The sequence below is a fragment of the Physella acuta genome, unplaced genomic scaffold (genome assembly GCF_028476545.2).
Source record: "Physella acuta isolate Inbredline_101_S28 unplaced genomic scaffold, ASM2847654v3 ptg000197l, whole genome shotgun sequence".
NCBI lineage: Eukaryota > Metazoa > Mollusca > Gastropoda > Physidae > Physella > Physella acuta.
The window spans coordinates 290,933-306,983 of NW_026731716.1; the positions used below are offsets into that span (position 1 = coordinate 290,933).

The 16,051-nt window shown below is 32.9% G+C and overlaps 1 protein-coding gene across 1 annotated transcript in view; it reads right to left on the bottom strand.

The window, feature by feature from the left end:
* Nucleotides 1-202: 202 nt before the first annotated feature.
* LOC131936958 (MORC family CW-type zinc finger protein 3) overlaps nucleotides 203-16,051 on the bottom strand; it is a 49,788-nt gene continuing 33,939 nt past the window's right edge. Inside the window, exons 2-16 of the mRNA XM_059294103.1 lie at nucleotides 8,653-8,725; nucleotides 7,852-7,984; nucleotides 7,203-7,446; nucleotides 6,755-6,897; nucleotides 6,250-6,391; nucleotides 5,678-5,806; nucleotides 5,284-5,409; nucleotides 5,102-5,199; nucleotides 4,866-4,955; nucleotides 4,583-4,711; nucleotides 4,336-4,419; nucleotides 3,603-3,639; nucleotides 3,243-3,298; nucleotides 2,831-3,009; nucleotides 203-1,500 (exon numbers count right to left, since the gene is read on the bottom strand). Coding sequence (XP_059150086.1) covers nucleotides 680-1,500; nucleotides 2,831-3,009; nucleotides 3,243-3,298; nucleotides 3,603-3,639; nucleotides 4,336-4,419; nucleotides 4,583-4,711; nucleotides 4,866-4,955; nucleotides 5,102-5,199; nucleotides 5,284-5,409; nucleotides 5,678-5,806; nucleotides 6,250-6,391; nucleotides 6,755-6,897; nucleotides 7,203-7,446; nucleotides 7,852-7,984; nucleotides 8,653-8,725 — 2,484 coding nt within the window. The 3' untranslated portion in view covers nucleotides 203-679. The remainder of the gene's footprint in view (nucleotides 1,501-2,830; nucleotides 3,010-3,242; nucleotides 3,299-3,602; nucleotides 3,640-4,335; nucleotides 4,420-4,582; nucleotides 4,712-4,865; nucleotides 4,956-5,101; nucleotides 5,200-5,283; nucleotides 5,410-5,677; nucleotides 5,807-6,249; nucleotides 6,392-6,754; nucleotides 6,898-7,202; nucleotides 7,447-7,851; nucleotides 7,985-8,652; nucleotides 8,726-16,051) is intronic.

Here is a 16,051-nt window from a genome sequence, read left to right on the forward strand (position 1 = left end):
TACACTTCTAATCTGAGCTATTTAATTACATCCTTTATAATACAACTTCATTCCTGTATTATTTATTTCCATTTCAATTCTGATATCCACCAAATCAACTTTTTTAGAATTCTATAAACTAGTATAAACTGTTCATAATGTTTTAATGTAAATCATTGCAGTTATGACAAAAAAAAAGCAAACAGAAAAGTTTTAATTATTTCCAATTTTAATTAAAAAAGAATAAATGTATAGCATTTGTATAAGTTGTAACAGAAATCACTAAAAATAAAACCTGAGCAAAATTAACAAATTACGTCCATATAAAATTAAATAAAACGAGTCTTGTATATGAAGTTTAAACAAAGTAGAAATGCAATAAAGATTACTTAAATATATGAAGCTTAAGCATTAATATAATAGTAAATTCCATAAAAAATGAAATTCTGTATTTAATCAATACTTGGAAAATTTGAAGGTTATAAGCTACATAACATTTCTTTCCATTAGTAGTATATAAAATAAGTCCACCATCTATGGATGGCAATGTAAAATTAAAATGAATCTAGATGTTCCATGGAGTGAAAAATAACTTGGTAACATGGGATTTTTCATCTGACTCAATGTATTTAAATTATGTTTTAAGTCAAATAGTAAAACAGTCTAAAAATAAATTCTGTATCACAACGGTCCTAAACATTTAACTGACAGAACATTTGTTTTCAGTTGAGTCTTTGGTTGTTGCTTTGGTGACTGGCTTTACATTAATCATTGTCTTGATGTCATTTTTATCATCAGGAGGCATGAGCTCCTCGATCATATATTCAACTGTCTCTTCCAGTTTATCTACCTGACCATCATAGTTCTCAGGGCAGATTAACCTCAACAGAAGATGTACATTATCAGCAAATTTCCTCATCCTGTTCTCCATTTGTTCCATAATGCTGTCCTTCAGGGCCAGCTTTGTTTTTAGTTCTGTTATTTTCTCTGATTCTGTTTCCATTAAGCTTCTCTCTACATCCATGACACTACTTCTTGATGTTGAAGAGCTAGCTGTTGCAGCCTGCCCCCTGTACAGAGTCCCCCGTCCCAAATTTAGTAAAGTTGGTGAAGAGTCACAGCTTGTTTTAGCAGGTGATAGCACTTGTGAATGATTTGACAAGGATATGTCCGTGCCACCTTCTTCCGCATCATCACTCTGCTGATCATCCTCCATATCTTCCCCAATTAGTTGGTCATCTAGATTCACTTTAACAATGGTATTCTCTTTCTCAGAAATTTCATCTTTAAATATAGCTGTAATACTTTCCAATGAACTTTCAGAGTGTGGCAAGCTTCCCGCTGGTGAAGCTGGGGTCAAGTTGGGATATTCTCCCAAACTCTCGTCTGGCTCTACAGTTCTAGCTAACTTTCTGGCCCCTTCAGTTGCCAGGTCTTCTAAGCTTTCCTGTGAACCCAAGGGTGAAGCCAACAGATTTCTTTCAGAGGCTGACTCTTCTAAGCGTTCCAGTAAGTTTGTTACTAGAACATAAAAGAAAACAACAAGCATAAGTCTTAACTGAATACTTTATGTACAGATTGAAATAAACAGAATCTTAATCAGTACCTATTAAGTAAACTACTAATTTTTTAATCAGTACAATTTGTTTTGAAAATGCTTCATAGGTCTCATTGGCACCCCGTCAAAAGAGCGCACGACAAAAGAGCGCCGACATAAGAGCGCAGACAAAAGAGCGCCGACATAAGAGCGCACTAATTTCCCGACAAAAGAGCGCCGACATTAGAGCGCAAACTAAAGATCGAAAACCATAGTTAATGGTTAATAAAAATTAACTCAGATCAGAAGGCATCGTTTGATGTTAACTCTTTATTGTTTCATTAAAAAACTAATTGTTCAGTTTCTTTAACTAAAAAAGTGATAAAATCAACGTGAAGTCCAATTATTCAAAACGCAATCTAATAAAACATACAAAGATTTTAAATGTTAGGCCTAAATTTAGAATATAAACTGAAATGAAATGTAACAAAATGAAAATATATTTCAAATGAATAAAACGTTTCTTTATAGTTGCATTTATATTGCTTCCACCAGCATTTGCTCTGTCCTTTCCACATCTGTAGCCTTCGACCAATATAATAACCTTCCCTTTCTGTGATTCGATTTTCTCCATGTTTCTTGGGTTAGAAATATTGTCAAACTGCATTCATAACATATTACCCATAATATATAAATAAAGAAGTTGTTCTCTCGCAGATTTTTTAATTAAAAAAGTGTTAACCATGTCATATTCGTTTAGCGTACAAAAATGTGTTGTTTTTTTTAATTGACTGCGCTCTTATGTCGGCGCTCTTTTGTCTGCGCTCTTTTGTCGGCGCTCTTTTGTCGTGCGCTCTTTTGACGGGTCACCTGTCTCATTATGGGGTTTTGATTAATGTTGTAATGTAATGTACTGACCATACAAATATCAGATCCACCCCTCACTTGTATCATAAAGTTTCAACAGCTCCCCCTTCAAAACATAATTCAGATTTACATGTTTCTCACAGCCTTCACTAAACACAAGATGTATATAGCCTTTTACATGAGGCTAGAACACCCTTCCACCTACTTACAAACACTATATTTTCTGTTACAATAACTTAAATTTCAGTTTTTGGAGATATAGCGGTGGTCATTTTAAATGTATAAATCCTACCATACTTTCCCATTAATCAATCTAACTACTCAATACATATTTTATTTAGTCTATTTTATACTATTTTAGCTCCCACTAAATGTTTGTTTCTAAAAATTAGAGTTACTCTACTTTAATTTCCTCACTATTAAAGTTTGATAAAATTTAAAGTTTACCTGATGTTGTGTTAGACGCCTCACAACTATCAAAATCACTGGTCCCTGCTGGAGTAGAACCTTGCAGTTTTTTGTTGAAAAAAGGAGAAATGATAAGTTTAGTGTCAGATGATCTCAGTGTTCTCTTGTTTGGAGTGTGGTCCTTTAATTCATCATCTTCCATGTTACTTAATCTTTTCCTAGGTGAAAACATTGAAACAATTACTTCTGTTGATCTGTTTTTATTTTATACACATCCAGATTAACATATAGCCTCCATTTTAAAATACATTACAAAACATTTTTTACCAACAAGGCAATCTTAACATTGATAGAAAATTAACAATATAATTAATAACTGTTTATAATCAAAAGTGATTTTTAACAGAATTTTTATGAATAAAGTAAACATTAAAGCAGTATTATTTCTTACAGGTTATTTATAGAGCTTGGGTTTTCATGTTCTTGGGATACTTGCTTGAGAATGGACTGAAACACATTATGTTAATTAGGTAAAAATAATTCCACTACATTCTGTTTGTTGGGTAAAAATAATTTCACTACATTCTGTAAGTTGGTTAAATAAATTATTAACAAATACTTAGTGAAAAAATCTTAAAATCTTAATTTTAAATATTCAGTTTTCAGCAAGAAAAATTAATTTAAAACAATTGTTTTTGTAATTAAAGTGTATTATAGAAGTATGTGACTATAGCAATAAATATTATTTTATAGAAATGATACTTCTATTTTTTGGCGTTTTTGTGGAGGAAATTTAAAACTTTATACCTACTTGAATAACCTTTTTCTGTTTCTCCTTTGTCTGTTTCCTAAAAATGAACATAAAAAGATTCAATGGGTGTAAAAATATTCAAACAAGAAGACAGGCAAGGTCAAGGGAGACAGCAGAAAAATACTGACAAGAGCCTGACTATCTTGGGGAATTGAAAAAAAGTTGCCAGAACTGACAAAAGTGAAAAGAGCTTTCTTTGGTGATCCCATGTGTCCTGGGGACCTTGGGTAAAGAGTGAGGATGATGCAAACATTTTTGAAAATATTTTGTTACTGATGGCATAATTATAATAACAATAAATATTCATATTTGTTTCATAAGAAATAGTCCCTCATTATTATCCCAAAAAAAGATACCTCAGTGTTAAATAAGTCATGTGCTAAAATTATATTTACCAGAAAATTAATTATCTTTTTTATCTTCTTTATTACAGTAAATACTTCATTAAAAATTATTCTTTAGAAGTCACAATTAACTTTTAAATGAAAACAAAAGTGCGAACAACTTTTGGATTTAAAAAAATCATAGACTTATATTCTTTTTGGTAAGAAGGTATGAACCAATATAATTATAATAAAACCATTAGGCGACAACAAGACATAACAGAGCTAGTAATAGTTACTTGTTGAATTCAAGCAGAAATATATATTATTATAAAAATAAATTAACTAATTATTGTTACAGATATAGAATGCAAAAATATTGAAATCAAATGTTAAAAATAAGACCTAACATTTTAGATTTGTGAGTTTTCTTATAAGTTTTTCTAACCACAGTCTCATCTTCTTCCTCAGCTTCTTCTGCAATATCACAACGGCTGTTGAGAAAATTATAAAAATTTTACAGCAAATATATTGTTTTATTATTAATAATATTTTGTTTTCAACTATAGACATATTGCATAATTTGTAAAATGAAAAAAAAAGATTAATTAATCATCAAAAGAAAGTAATGATGAAAATAGTTAAATCTTTACATACTTGTGTGTTGCATCGCGATTCATTCGACAAAACCATTTATCTGGGAGATTTTCCTTCAAAGTCCCAGGAGGTTGTCTTCTCCACTTGAGGCACTGATCACACTGGGCCCAGAGACAATCAGGATTCTTTCTGACAAAAAAATAGAAATCAATGGGAATAAATTATTTGGCCTGCAATTTTAATTTATTTAGATTTTATGCAATTCAGAATTACCTAAATTATGGTTGAAATTTTAAATCAATACATGCAAGGCTTAAGAAGCTGAAAGAATTTGAATACTTACTCAGTCATTGAGGTTTGAGAGAGGTCACCACCTTCCATCTTTTCATTCCAGTAATCATTTAGTTTAGTACCAAATGCTCCCATAACAGACCTACAGAAAATTATTATCTTGTACTGAAGTTTCATATGCCTTTAATGCTTGCAATCTATTAAAAACTATTCAATCTTAAGTATTTGGAATCTTTATGCCTTATTTAAAAATGCCAAAGTTTTTTTTAAAAAATGAGGTGTTCTAACCTGAATTTATCATCAGGAATAAAATCTTGTTTGTTGTGAGTTGGTGTTAAGAAGTCAACTTCAGCCACACCCACCACACCCACACCTTTGTCATTTGGCTACAAAAAGAATTTGAGTGTAAGCATTTATCATAATCTCATGATCAACACATTGTCAGCTTAAGTTTATTACCAAGTTCTTACTTGCTTCTGATATCCAACTTTTTCATAAGCTTTTATAAGTCGATTTTTATGGTACAGCATCATGCCATAATCTTCTGTTTTATCTTTTTCACAGGAAAAACCAATTGTGATCTTTACAGGTTTGTCCTGTAAAAAAAGATTTAGAAATGTGAATTAACAAGATATAGCAAACATTAAAGTGAGACAGGAAATTTTAAGTAGTAGCGCCAAGGTTGCAAGCAGGGTGTTATATGTCAACAGTAGAGTGAGAGTGGCTAAGAGAATGATGCAGTGGGAGTCAAGCGATTAAATTTTTTTTCTTTTTTTACAAGCACTACTTAGTAATAATAATATAATAACATTAAAATTTTGAAAGTAATGGACAAAAAATTGGCAAAAGAAATTGTATAGTTACCAGCCAATTAGGTTTGTACGTATCAGTTTCTGTTTTATGTAAAGATTTAGCAACAAGCCTTGATTTAACAACGCCACCTCGCAAAATTATTTGCATTCTTGGACGAAGGAACAGAATTGTACAATATGTCTGGTAAGTGTAAAAAAAAACTTTGGTAGTAAATTCATTTTTTAAATTACATTGATCTTTTTAAAATGAAAATTTAGATTTTCAATAGTAAACATTTGCTTAGTATAAATAAAACCTTGAGCATTTCCTATTATACAAAACAACAACATTAAAGTAATAGTAAGAATGTGTGGGCAAATGTTTTGATAGCAGCTTTATTATACATTTTTAAGTTTGTTATTTCTGTGTGTAGACACAATTATAATAAACATACTAAAAGATTTTAACTAAAACCATGTGTTTAAATAGGTAGTTGTTTTGAATAATCTGCCAACTTTAAAGAAAATAATTTGTAAACATGACTAAGAATTCAGAAATACAGTTACTTAAAAAAATAATCACAATCATGCACAGGGCTATAAAATGATGCATATTTATTGAAATGAAATTTGTTTCGGGCTTACTCTTAATGATGTTCTGTACTCTGAAATTTGAGCGGCAATGGTGCGATCTTCCCAACTATCTGTATCCTGTCTGTGAACTTCGGGGCATCGAATATCTTTTAGGTCACTTGCAAAATCTAGCTCTAATGATCCATCTTGTAACCTGCATTTTCACAAAACAATTACACCAACAGATTTGCTCTTTTATCTCTTTACATTCCGGCCATAAGTTGTGGGCATTTAATTTTTTTTTTTTTATGTTGTTAAAAGGAGCTTGCCCAAGAAGTTTTTTTTTGGTTTGTAAATAATTTAACTAACAAAGCAGCAGACAGTTAATTAAGGTATTACTGAAATGAACATCAAATGAAAAAAAAATCATACATTGATAAAACAAAAGCCACAAATCATGAACATCTGGTGTATAATTATTTTTTTAAAACTTCATTTTTTAAACTTCAGTTTAATTTTTATAGTACCTATTTAGACTGTAGTTAATGATTTTTAATACAAGCTTGTATATACTTACTTTAAATTATAGATAATAATTTTAGTTCCTGAAATAGAATTTCCCAAACTCTTCAGTTCATCTAACAACTCCTTTTCTTCTTTATAGATTGAGTACTCCAGGATTGCTTTCAGACAGTTTCTTGTGTCCAAACTATCACTGCGTGTTAGTGCATGCGAGTCAAGGAAATACACAAAAAATCATAATCTTCACCTCACAGTATAGCCCTGGTCTTATAATATAATAATATATATGTTAAAATGTGTTATAGTTTAAATATTGAGTTCTTGATCAGCAATCTATAGGCTTTATTAATAATTTTCACTGATAACTATACTTAAACTCCAAATATAACTATAAACTCAACCCAAAGCCTAGAATTTGCTCTAAGCATAACCTAGACTAAATATTAGTAGGCCTATTAAAGTTTACAGTGTAAACAAAGTTGACAGGAACAAAATCTTTTTACTTTCTGTAAAAGGATATGGTCTGGAAGAGTGTACTCAACTATTGGCACCACAACACAGTCAGCTCCGGAACGCTCTAGGTAAGTCTGAGACAAAAAGCCAACACTGGCAGATTCGTGACATCTGGTGAAAACTAGCGCGTCTTTTCCAAGACGCATAGAGCCAGACTTGAAGCCATTCCCATAATGTCCAATAGGCTTGTAAGTGCCTTTGGTCTCATAAATATCCTTTTCACAGAATCCAAAACTGTAAATGGATATTGAGAATAAAAAGTTATAATTCTGAGCTGAAAATAGAATCAACTATTGAATTTTAGCATCAGTTAATTTTATTACACTAGTGACTAGAGATTTAAAAATTGAATGGTAAATTAGTAAATAAATTAAATATTACTATTGAGTCTAAATTACAAAAATAATTAGTAGATCTAGTATTTAGTAGGTCTAGTGTACTTAGTTATTATTAGTAGACTAGGCATAAAAAAAACTAAAAAAAAAATAATTAGGCCTAATAATTAATAAATTTAATCGAGGGTGTTACAAACAGTTAAAAGTTTTTAAAAGTACCTGGACTTTGCCATTGTTTTACTGTTTTTTACTGCTATACCATTCCGGAATAATAACCGACGCTAAACTAAGGTTTTACCAGTACCTGAGCATTTTGTGAAGTTTTTCATAGTCCATTCCAGCCCCATTGTCCAGGAACAAAAGACAGGTGGTGTCATTGATGTCGACCTTATCGATGAGAAGTCTGGAAGCGCTAACATCAGGATCGTAAGCATTGTCTGGGAAAACATACAAACAATAAAAAATGGGATTAAAAAAAAGAACCCCTCGTGAAACAAAAATAATGTGTAGACCAAAAAATAAATAAAATAAAATAAAGGAATCAACATCTAGACTTTCAAATCCAAGAAAACTTAAAAAAAAAAAAATTAACCAGTAGATCTATCTACATTTTCAAAATTTGCCGACGCACAATGTAGGCATTCATACAGCGTTTAGTTTAACAAATTTTGTCTGTTTTGAAAAGGGGTCGTCCACACACTAAAACAAAAACCACCCCCAAGAATGTCGACAAGTTACATGTCTATCCACCCCTATAATTATAGTTCTAACGAAGAATACACGACAAATCCTTTTTTTTTTTAGCTTTTTTTTTTTATTTCACGTCACCAAAGTGTGCCCCTTCTCCCAAGAGTGAATCGACATTTCTAGAAGACACATAAGGTATTCTTCTTGCTGTCTAAGTGCTTAAATGTGCTTAAATAAAAGTAAACATTCATCCACGGTTACATGTAGGCCCTACCAATGTTTATGTATAAAAGTAAACATTCTATCATAGTCACACGTACCAATGTTCCATGTATAAAAGTAAACATTCTATCATAGTCACACGTACCAATGTTCATGTATAAAAGTAAACATTCTAATCTATCATAGTCACACGTACCAATGAGTTCAGCTATGGCGCTGAATGCCCAAGTGTGGCTGGTTGAGTTACTGTGTAGAAACTTTGGATTAATCTACAAACAAGAAATATTTTTATAAACGTATATGCATATATAGGCATAAATATAGATTTTTTCGGGGGGGGGGGGGGGGGGGGGTGGTGACACCGCCACTGTATAGCCCTATATTATTCCTTGTTAACGTAAACTAAGCATGAACAGCTGTTTACATTAAAGAAACAACTTAATTTTTCACTAATTATGAAATTAATGCAATTTTAAAAATCTGCTTTTATAGTACACAAATATTTATAGAGTATACGTTTTTATCCGGAGAGGGGAAGGTTTTCAATAATGCTACAGCACAGGGTCTACGACGTCCTTTTCAATTAAATATTGTGTGTACGATCCCGTATGGGTAGTTGTTTTTTTCAAACTTGTTTTAAATTGACACTTTATAGAATTGGTTCATGATTTAGAAACATAGGCCTTTATTCCACATTAAAATTAAGAAAACTATATAAATACACACAAATATATATATATATATATATATATATATATATATATATATATATATATATATATATATATATATATATATATATATATATATATATGGACGGAGTGGTCTAGCGGTAGAGAGCTGGACTGCTAACCCGTAAGTCTCGAATTCGAATCCGGGTTCAAGTCAGTAGACCGCCCTGAGTCCACCCAGCTCAGCTCCGATGGGTACCTAACTCACGTTAGGGGAGTAAATGCGGCTGGGCATAGTGCTGACCACACTATCTCTTCATATGCCGAGGTCACAGAAACAAGTGAACTCTACTTCACTTGCCCTATAGACCACCAGGTTTGAAAGGGGAACTTTACTTTTCTTATATATATATATATATATATATATATATATATATATATATATATATATATATATATATATATGTAAATATATATTTATAGGCCGATATATAGATATTTTTCGGGGTGGGGGTTACCGCACCGGGTGACACCCGACCTAGCGACGCCACTGCTCACAGACATATATATATATATATATATATATATATATATATATATATATATATATATATATATATATATATATATATATATATATATATATATATATATATATATATATATATATATATATTATATAGGCCATTTGATTAGGCTAGATTATTTAAGCTTATATATGGCGTGCATTAATATAAGAACAAAATGCATATCCAACTGAACCGTATAAGTAGGGGCCTAATTAAGTTTATAACATTTTTGAACACGTTAGTTTCTTGTTTTACTTTCAGTTTCTAGAAATAAATATTTTCCTGGAAAAGGATGTGATTCTAAGAAGGGATACACAGTTTTATTTCTGGATTAAAATTAAATAAACATAACATAGATCTAGTTAAATTTGTAAATATGAAGGTCTATAGGCCTTTACACTTTACAAGTTAAGTTATTAACGATAAGAAATAAACTATCGTAAATTTTACATTCGTCTTCAGTAGCAAAAAGTAATAAAGAAATGTTCATGTTTTTATTTGTTTCACTTTCTATTTGTGTTCATAAGCAACACATTACGTGACGGGTTTTCCCATTTTCCCATGATCGAAATTATAAAAATTGAAAGCTAGGTATAGAAGTAGATTTCTAGATCTATAGCTTAACTAAAATCTAAATCTGTTTTTTTTTTACAGGTAATAGAACAGCTTAAAAGTTATTGAAAACAAATTTACCTTGCAGAGAGGAATGCCTTGAAAAGTATTCGAAGCCATTCTACTTGTCCTATTGATGGGAGCAAGAATTCAACAACTTAAGTAGGTCATCCAATGCAACTAACAGTAATATTATTATCCAAGGGGAGAAAAAAGTGAAATGGTTCTAAAATTGTTGAATTCAAGAGTTATCCGTTTCGATATAGAGCACCGCTGGTAAACTTTACGGACCAACCGTAGATAAAAGCAGTTAAAAGTCCAAAACGAAATAATTAAAATAATTAATTTTTTAGCAGTATACTGATATAAGACTGGGTTCTATTTAATATTAAATATACTTATACATATACGGGGCCCACACACTCGTAACTCTGTATAGATAAATAAAAAAAAAAATAGCTCGTATGTGAATAATGTCAAACACACGATTGTCCACTTTCCTTCTAGCACTTTTTAAAGACCATAGATCTAGTCCACACAAAATTTCAGCATAGTTCAAGATCGGTGTTAAACTGTGCATGCGATTTTCCATGTCATTTTCCCATCAAATCTTTTAGTAGCAAATCATGCTCAACATAAGATTCAAATGTCTATCTTTATAAAAGCCGCGTCTAATTTGAAACAAACCCATAAACTTTCTCGAATATTCTTATATAACATTACGGTGGACGGAAACTAGGGATTTAGACATGAGTTTATTCCATTTTTAATTACTGAAACTTAAAAAAAAATAAACCGGGAGTGATCTCCCCTAAACTTTCTCGAATATTTTTATATAAAATAACAGGGGATGGGAACTCGGGCTATAGACATGATTTTTAATCCATTTTAAATACTTAAAGTTTTAAAAATAGAATAAAATCTCGTAGACAAATTAATTGCACACCAAGTGAACGCGAAATAAAAAAGCGCATAATAGTGCGCAATATTATTAGTACTTTTAAAATTTACATTAGTTTTTTGAGAAATCGGAAGTAGCGTAAATTACTACTTCCAGTCAACGGAAATTACTCAAAATTTAACAGAAGGTAGAGAATTAGATCTTTTACTTACATGTGAAATTTCATTTATCTATCTGAAATAGTACTCAAGTTATAGGCTTTTAAAAAATTCAAAGTAGGAAAAGTACCACTTCCTGTTATCGGAAATCGCTCAAAAGTTGATACGGATCTACGATTTTGATAAAATACTTATATATGAAATTTCATCAACCTAGCTGTAACGGTACTCAAGTTATCGTGTTTACACACACACACACACACGGACAGACACACACACACACAGACATACGGACAAGATTGCAAAATTATGTTTTTCCGTATCAGTGAGGTGTAAAACGTCGAGATTTGTAAAAATCTCGATTTTTTTTTTTTGCACGATTACAATACTTTCTCTATACTACGTATATACGAGAAAGTAAAAAGAATCTCGTAGAAAAAAAATTGCGCACCAAGTGAATGACAAACAATATTTGTATAATAGTGCGGAGTATAAGTACTTTATAATTTCATATTAGTTTTTTTGAGAAATCGAAAATTACTACCTCCGGTCAACAGAAATTACTCAAAATTTTATAGATCTTTTACTTACATGTGAAATTTCATATATCTATCTGAAAAAAAAAGTTCTTCAAAACTGCAAATTTGATATAATACTTATATATGAAATCATCAACCTAGCTGTAACGGTACTCAAGATATCGTATTCACATACACACACAGGCATACGGACAGAATTGCAAAACTCAGTTTTTCCGACTCGATTACGCATAAAACGTCTAAGTTTTGATAAATCTGGATTTATTATTTCTGCCCGATTAAAATAAGTCCCCTATACTTAGGATATGATGAAGTACTGAGGTGCAAAACAGTGAAAACTGTCAACATGTGATTTTTGTGCACGATTACATTACTTCCTCTATACTCTGTATACGAGAAAGTAAAAAGAGATTTATTTTTACTAATTTTTACTAGATTAATTTTAGGTCCTTGTAATTTTTGTGTTTACACAATGGCGTAGGCGAGTGGGGCGGGGGTGCTAGGTTGTGTTCGATAACCCCTCTAGATCCCCCCCCCCTCCCCAAACACGTCTGTCTCAGTTACGGTTATTATCGACGGCACACTCGTTTCGCTTTCAAAGTGTTCAGTTTCAAATTTGCAATTACCATAAAAATACAAAACAAAATAAAAAACAAACCACAATTCATCGTTTTACGGGTTTAATATTTTATAGACAATTTAGGAACCCTAATAGGAGGGTTGGCCTCCCCACTACTCCTGTAGGTAGCTACACTGAAGCTTTAGTATATAGTTGAATTCAATTAGTTCTATACCCTTACAATACAGCAGACAGGTGACTATCCCATAGGTATTCCAACAATTTGAGAAGCGCTGAGTTGAATAAAAAAATCACGTCAACACGACCGATAACAACCAAGTTATTCATCTTTAGCCTACTGTAGACAGCTGTTATAGCCAGGGATGTGCCCTAGTTAAGGGACACCGTGTAGTGTAGCGTAACTTGACTCAACTGACCTAGAGAGAGCTTATTGAGGCAGGGGTTTTGGGTATAGAAGGCTCCACTGTGTGGAGTTATCGACACGCATCGTTGAGAATTAGGTTGTGTATGTGTATCGTGTTCACTTCAGAAATATTTTCCATATTGCAAAGCAGTATTTTGTATCTAGATCAAACCACTGCATCCTTCAGGCATCTCACTATGCAAACCCCCCCCCCCCCCTCCCCTGAGCATGTCCACAGAAAAATGTACAGAAAATATATACTTTTAACTTATTATCTCCCAAGAAGAAAAATGTATGAAAGAAACCCTGGGCCAAAAACACCAATGCTTTGGCCATTTTACTAACAAAACATGTATACATTTGACATAATATTGTTTCATGGTGAAAAATTATTATTTATTGTCTTCCTTTAGTGCATCTATACATTTCTGTATAGTTTTAAATTTTAGCAAACTAGTATGAAAGCTAATACATTGCTGAAGGGTCGCCCTTAAAGGAAGTCACACTACCTTGGCCGATCGTTTACCTACCACCTCTATTATGACAATAGTATGACAGTATGTGGGGTTTACCTTACATGACGTAAGGTAAACCCCACATACTGTCTTCATTTACAAGCCCCTACCCACTACAGAATGTTTTGTTCGAAGGCATCAATTACGAATGGCAATTTCAGCTAACCCGTGCAAGGTTAGGTATGTGGATACATTGTATTATCATTTACACACACGTCTTTGTAAAAAATAGAAATCAGGATTACATGTATTACATTAAAATAAGTTTTAAATATAAGAATGTGACGATACATTCTCTAATCTCACCCATTGCCTTAATTTCTAAAGGCATCGGATGGGGTGGGGGGGGGGCGGGTTGGAGGGGCGAACACTGGTAAAGTATATATTTTCTATATAAATTCCATTCAGTGTTTCTTCCAGACATTTTTCTCCGGGGGAGCACTTGATATTTTCGGGGGGGGGGGGGCGGTCAACATTTTCCGAGGGGGGGGGGGGGGGGGAGAGCGGACACTGGTAAAAGTATATATTTTCTATATAAATTTCGGGGGGGGGGGGGGGTAGACTTATTTGGGGGTAAAACTCCCCCCCCCCCCCCCCATCAAGAGATGCTACGAAGAAACTCTGATTCCATTTCGTTCGAGGGGAGGGGTAGACTTACTTGGGGGTAAACCCCCCCCCCCTCAATCAAGAGATGCTTGGAAGAAGTTTGTGAACTTCTTGAAACACGTTTATTGCCCGAGTTATGGGTAAATAACATTTGTTAGTTTAATTTCTTTTTCCAAAAAAAGCACTTAGCACATTTATCTTTGAGCTGATAGCAATCAACGATAGTTATCTACACAGCTTATCATGAAGTTTTGTAATCAAGTAGGTGTATAAACATAATAGTAATCTTTCAAATGCACACGTTTTGGGCATGGCCTACTTGACATGATATCATTAACTTACAATGGACGCCTTTTGCTGTGGAATATGTTCCCTTAGAAAATAATGGAATGCAGATAAAAATTAAAATATTTTGTACATTTTTATTTTTAGCGCAATTTCCATTCTTGAGGATTGCGTTTATTAACCCGTCATTTCTGAATGTATGAATGTGTGTCCGCAGCTTTAAGTCGTATCTCCTCCTCAACGAAGCAATATCGAGGACTAGTTCCAAAAGCAATAATGTTAAGCAAGTTAAGAGGATGAACATAGGCCATAAAAATTCCGGGTTTCTTTCATGGATTTCCCGGAAAAGCCAAAAAACCTCGAAAAAATGCAGTTTTTGGCCCATATCTCGGCAACCAGACCACTTAGCGACTTGAAACATTTACCAATCGATTCCAGCCATAATTTAGAACAATATTGCCGAAGAAAGTTTTCAAAAATATCCTTTCGTTCGGTCACAAAATTTTTTTTGAATTAATTAAAATTTGGACCGAATTAGTAGGCATGTTTATCCAACCACACCACACGCGTCATCACATTCAATAGCTGCGCCATCACGTTCAATGGCTGCGTCATCACGTTCGGTAGCTAGGCGCGCAATGGTTTTTAGTCATGTAACTCTATTGTAAATAAAACATGTATTTTAACCAATGGTTTTACTAACCCTGCTCTTGATTTACGCTACGACAGAGCTATTTTTGGATAACATAAGGAAATTGCGCTAAAAATGTCACCAGACTTTTTAATTACCTTGTTTTTAGTTTTTGCCAATAGTCTTAATTTTTTCGGTATGAAAATAAGAAGTAATAATATTACCAGTTGAAACTATTTTTTTTGGTCTCTTTTTAAATAGCTTTAGTGTGAGATAAGAGTCAAAATACTTAGCTGTTAAGTTTAATTTTTCTTTGATTGTAATCTGTCAATTCAATTATCTAAATAATAAAAAGATCTTTTCTTATTAGTCTAATGTTAAGCACTCTATACAAACAATATCTGCCTACAAAATACACTTAATTAGTGGATTTATGTACACGACTTGTATTCATTCAATATCAACTAATATTTCTAATATTTCTAAGCTCTTCACCTTTCTTTTTTGATTTTTATCTAGACCTATTTCCCAAGTAGAACTTGGACTCAATAGTTGGACACATTCTTCCGAACCGGTGACCGTAGGTATAAAGTATAAACGAAACCCGGAAACAAGTAGATATCCATTCAATAATTTTTATTTTATTAAAAGAAACCCTTAGCCAGATGCGAAAGTAAAATAGAATAAGTAAAATATGCACATATAAATACATATAGCCATATACACTAATTAACTGCCCATTATTACGACTAACAATATTGATCAAGATTTTATGATCACATTGGCTAGTTATTAGATTGCATTGCAGTGGCGTAGCGAGGTCGGGTGTCACCCGGTGCGGCACTTAATGGTGTCACCCCTCCGCCCCCCCCCCCAGAGGCATAGAGACCCTTCCCAGGGACAAACTTTCAAACTTTCGATTTGCACCCCCCCCCCCCCTCAAGTTTTCGATTTGCACCCCCCCCCCCCTCAAACTTTCGATTTACACCCCCCTCGAGTTTTTCTCTATATTTTGTGCTATTTTTTGCCTTGGTGTCACCCCCCTAAATGGTGTCACCCGGTGCGGTCCGCACCCCCCGCCCCCCCCCTCGCTACGCCCCTGTTGCATTGTTCCCCAGACCACCT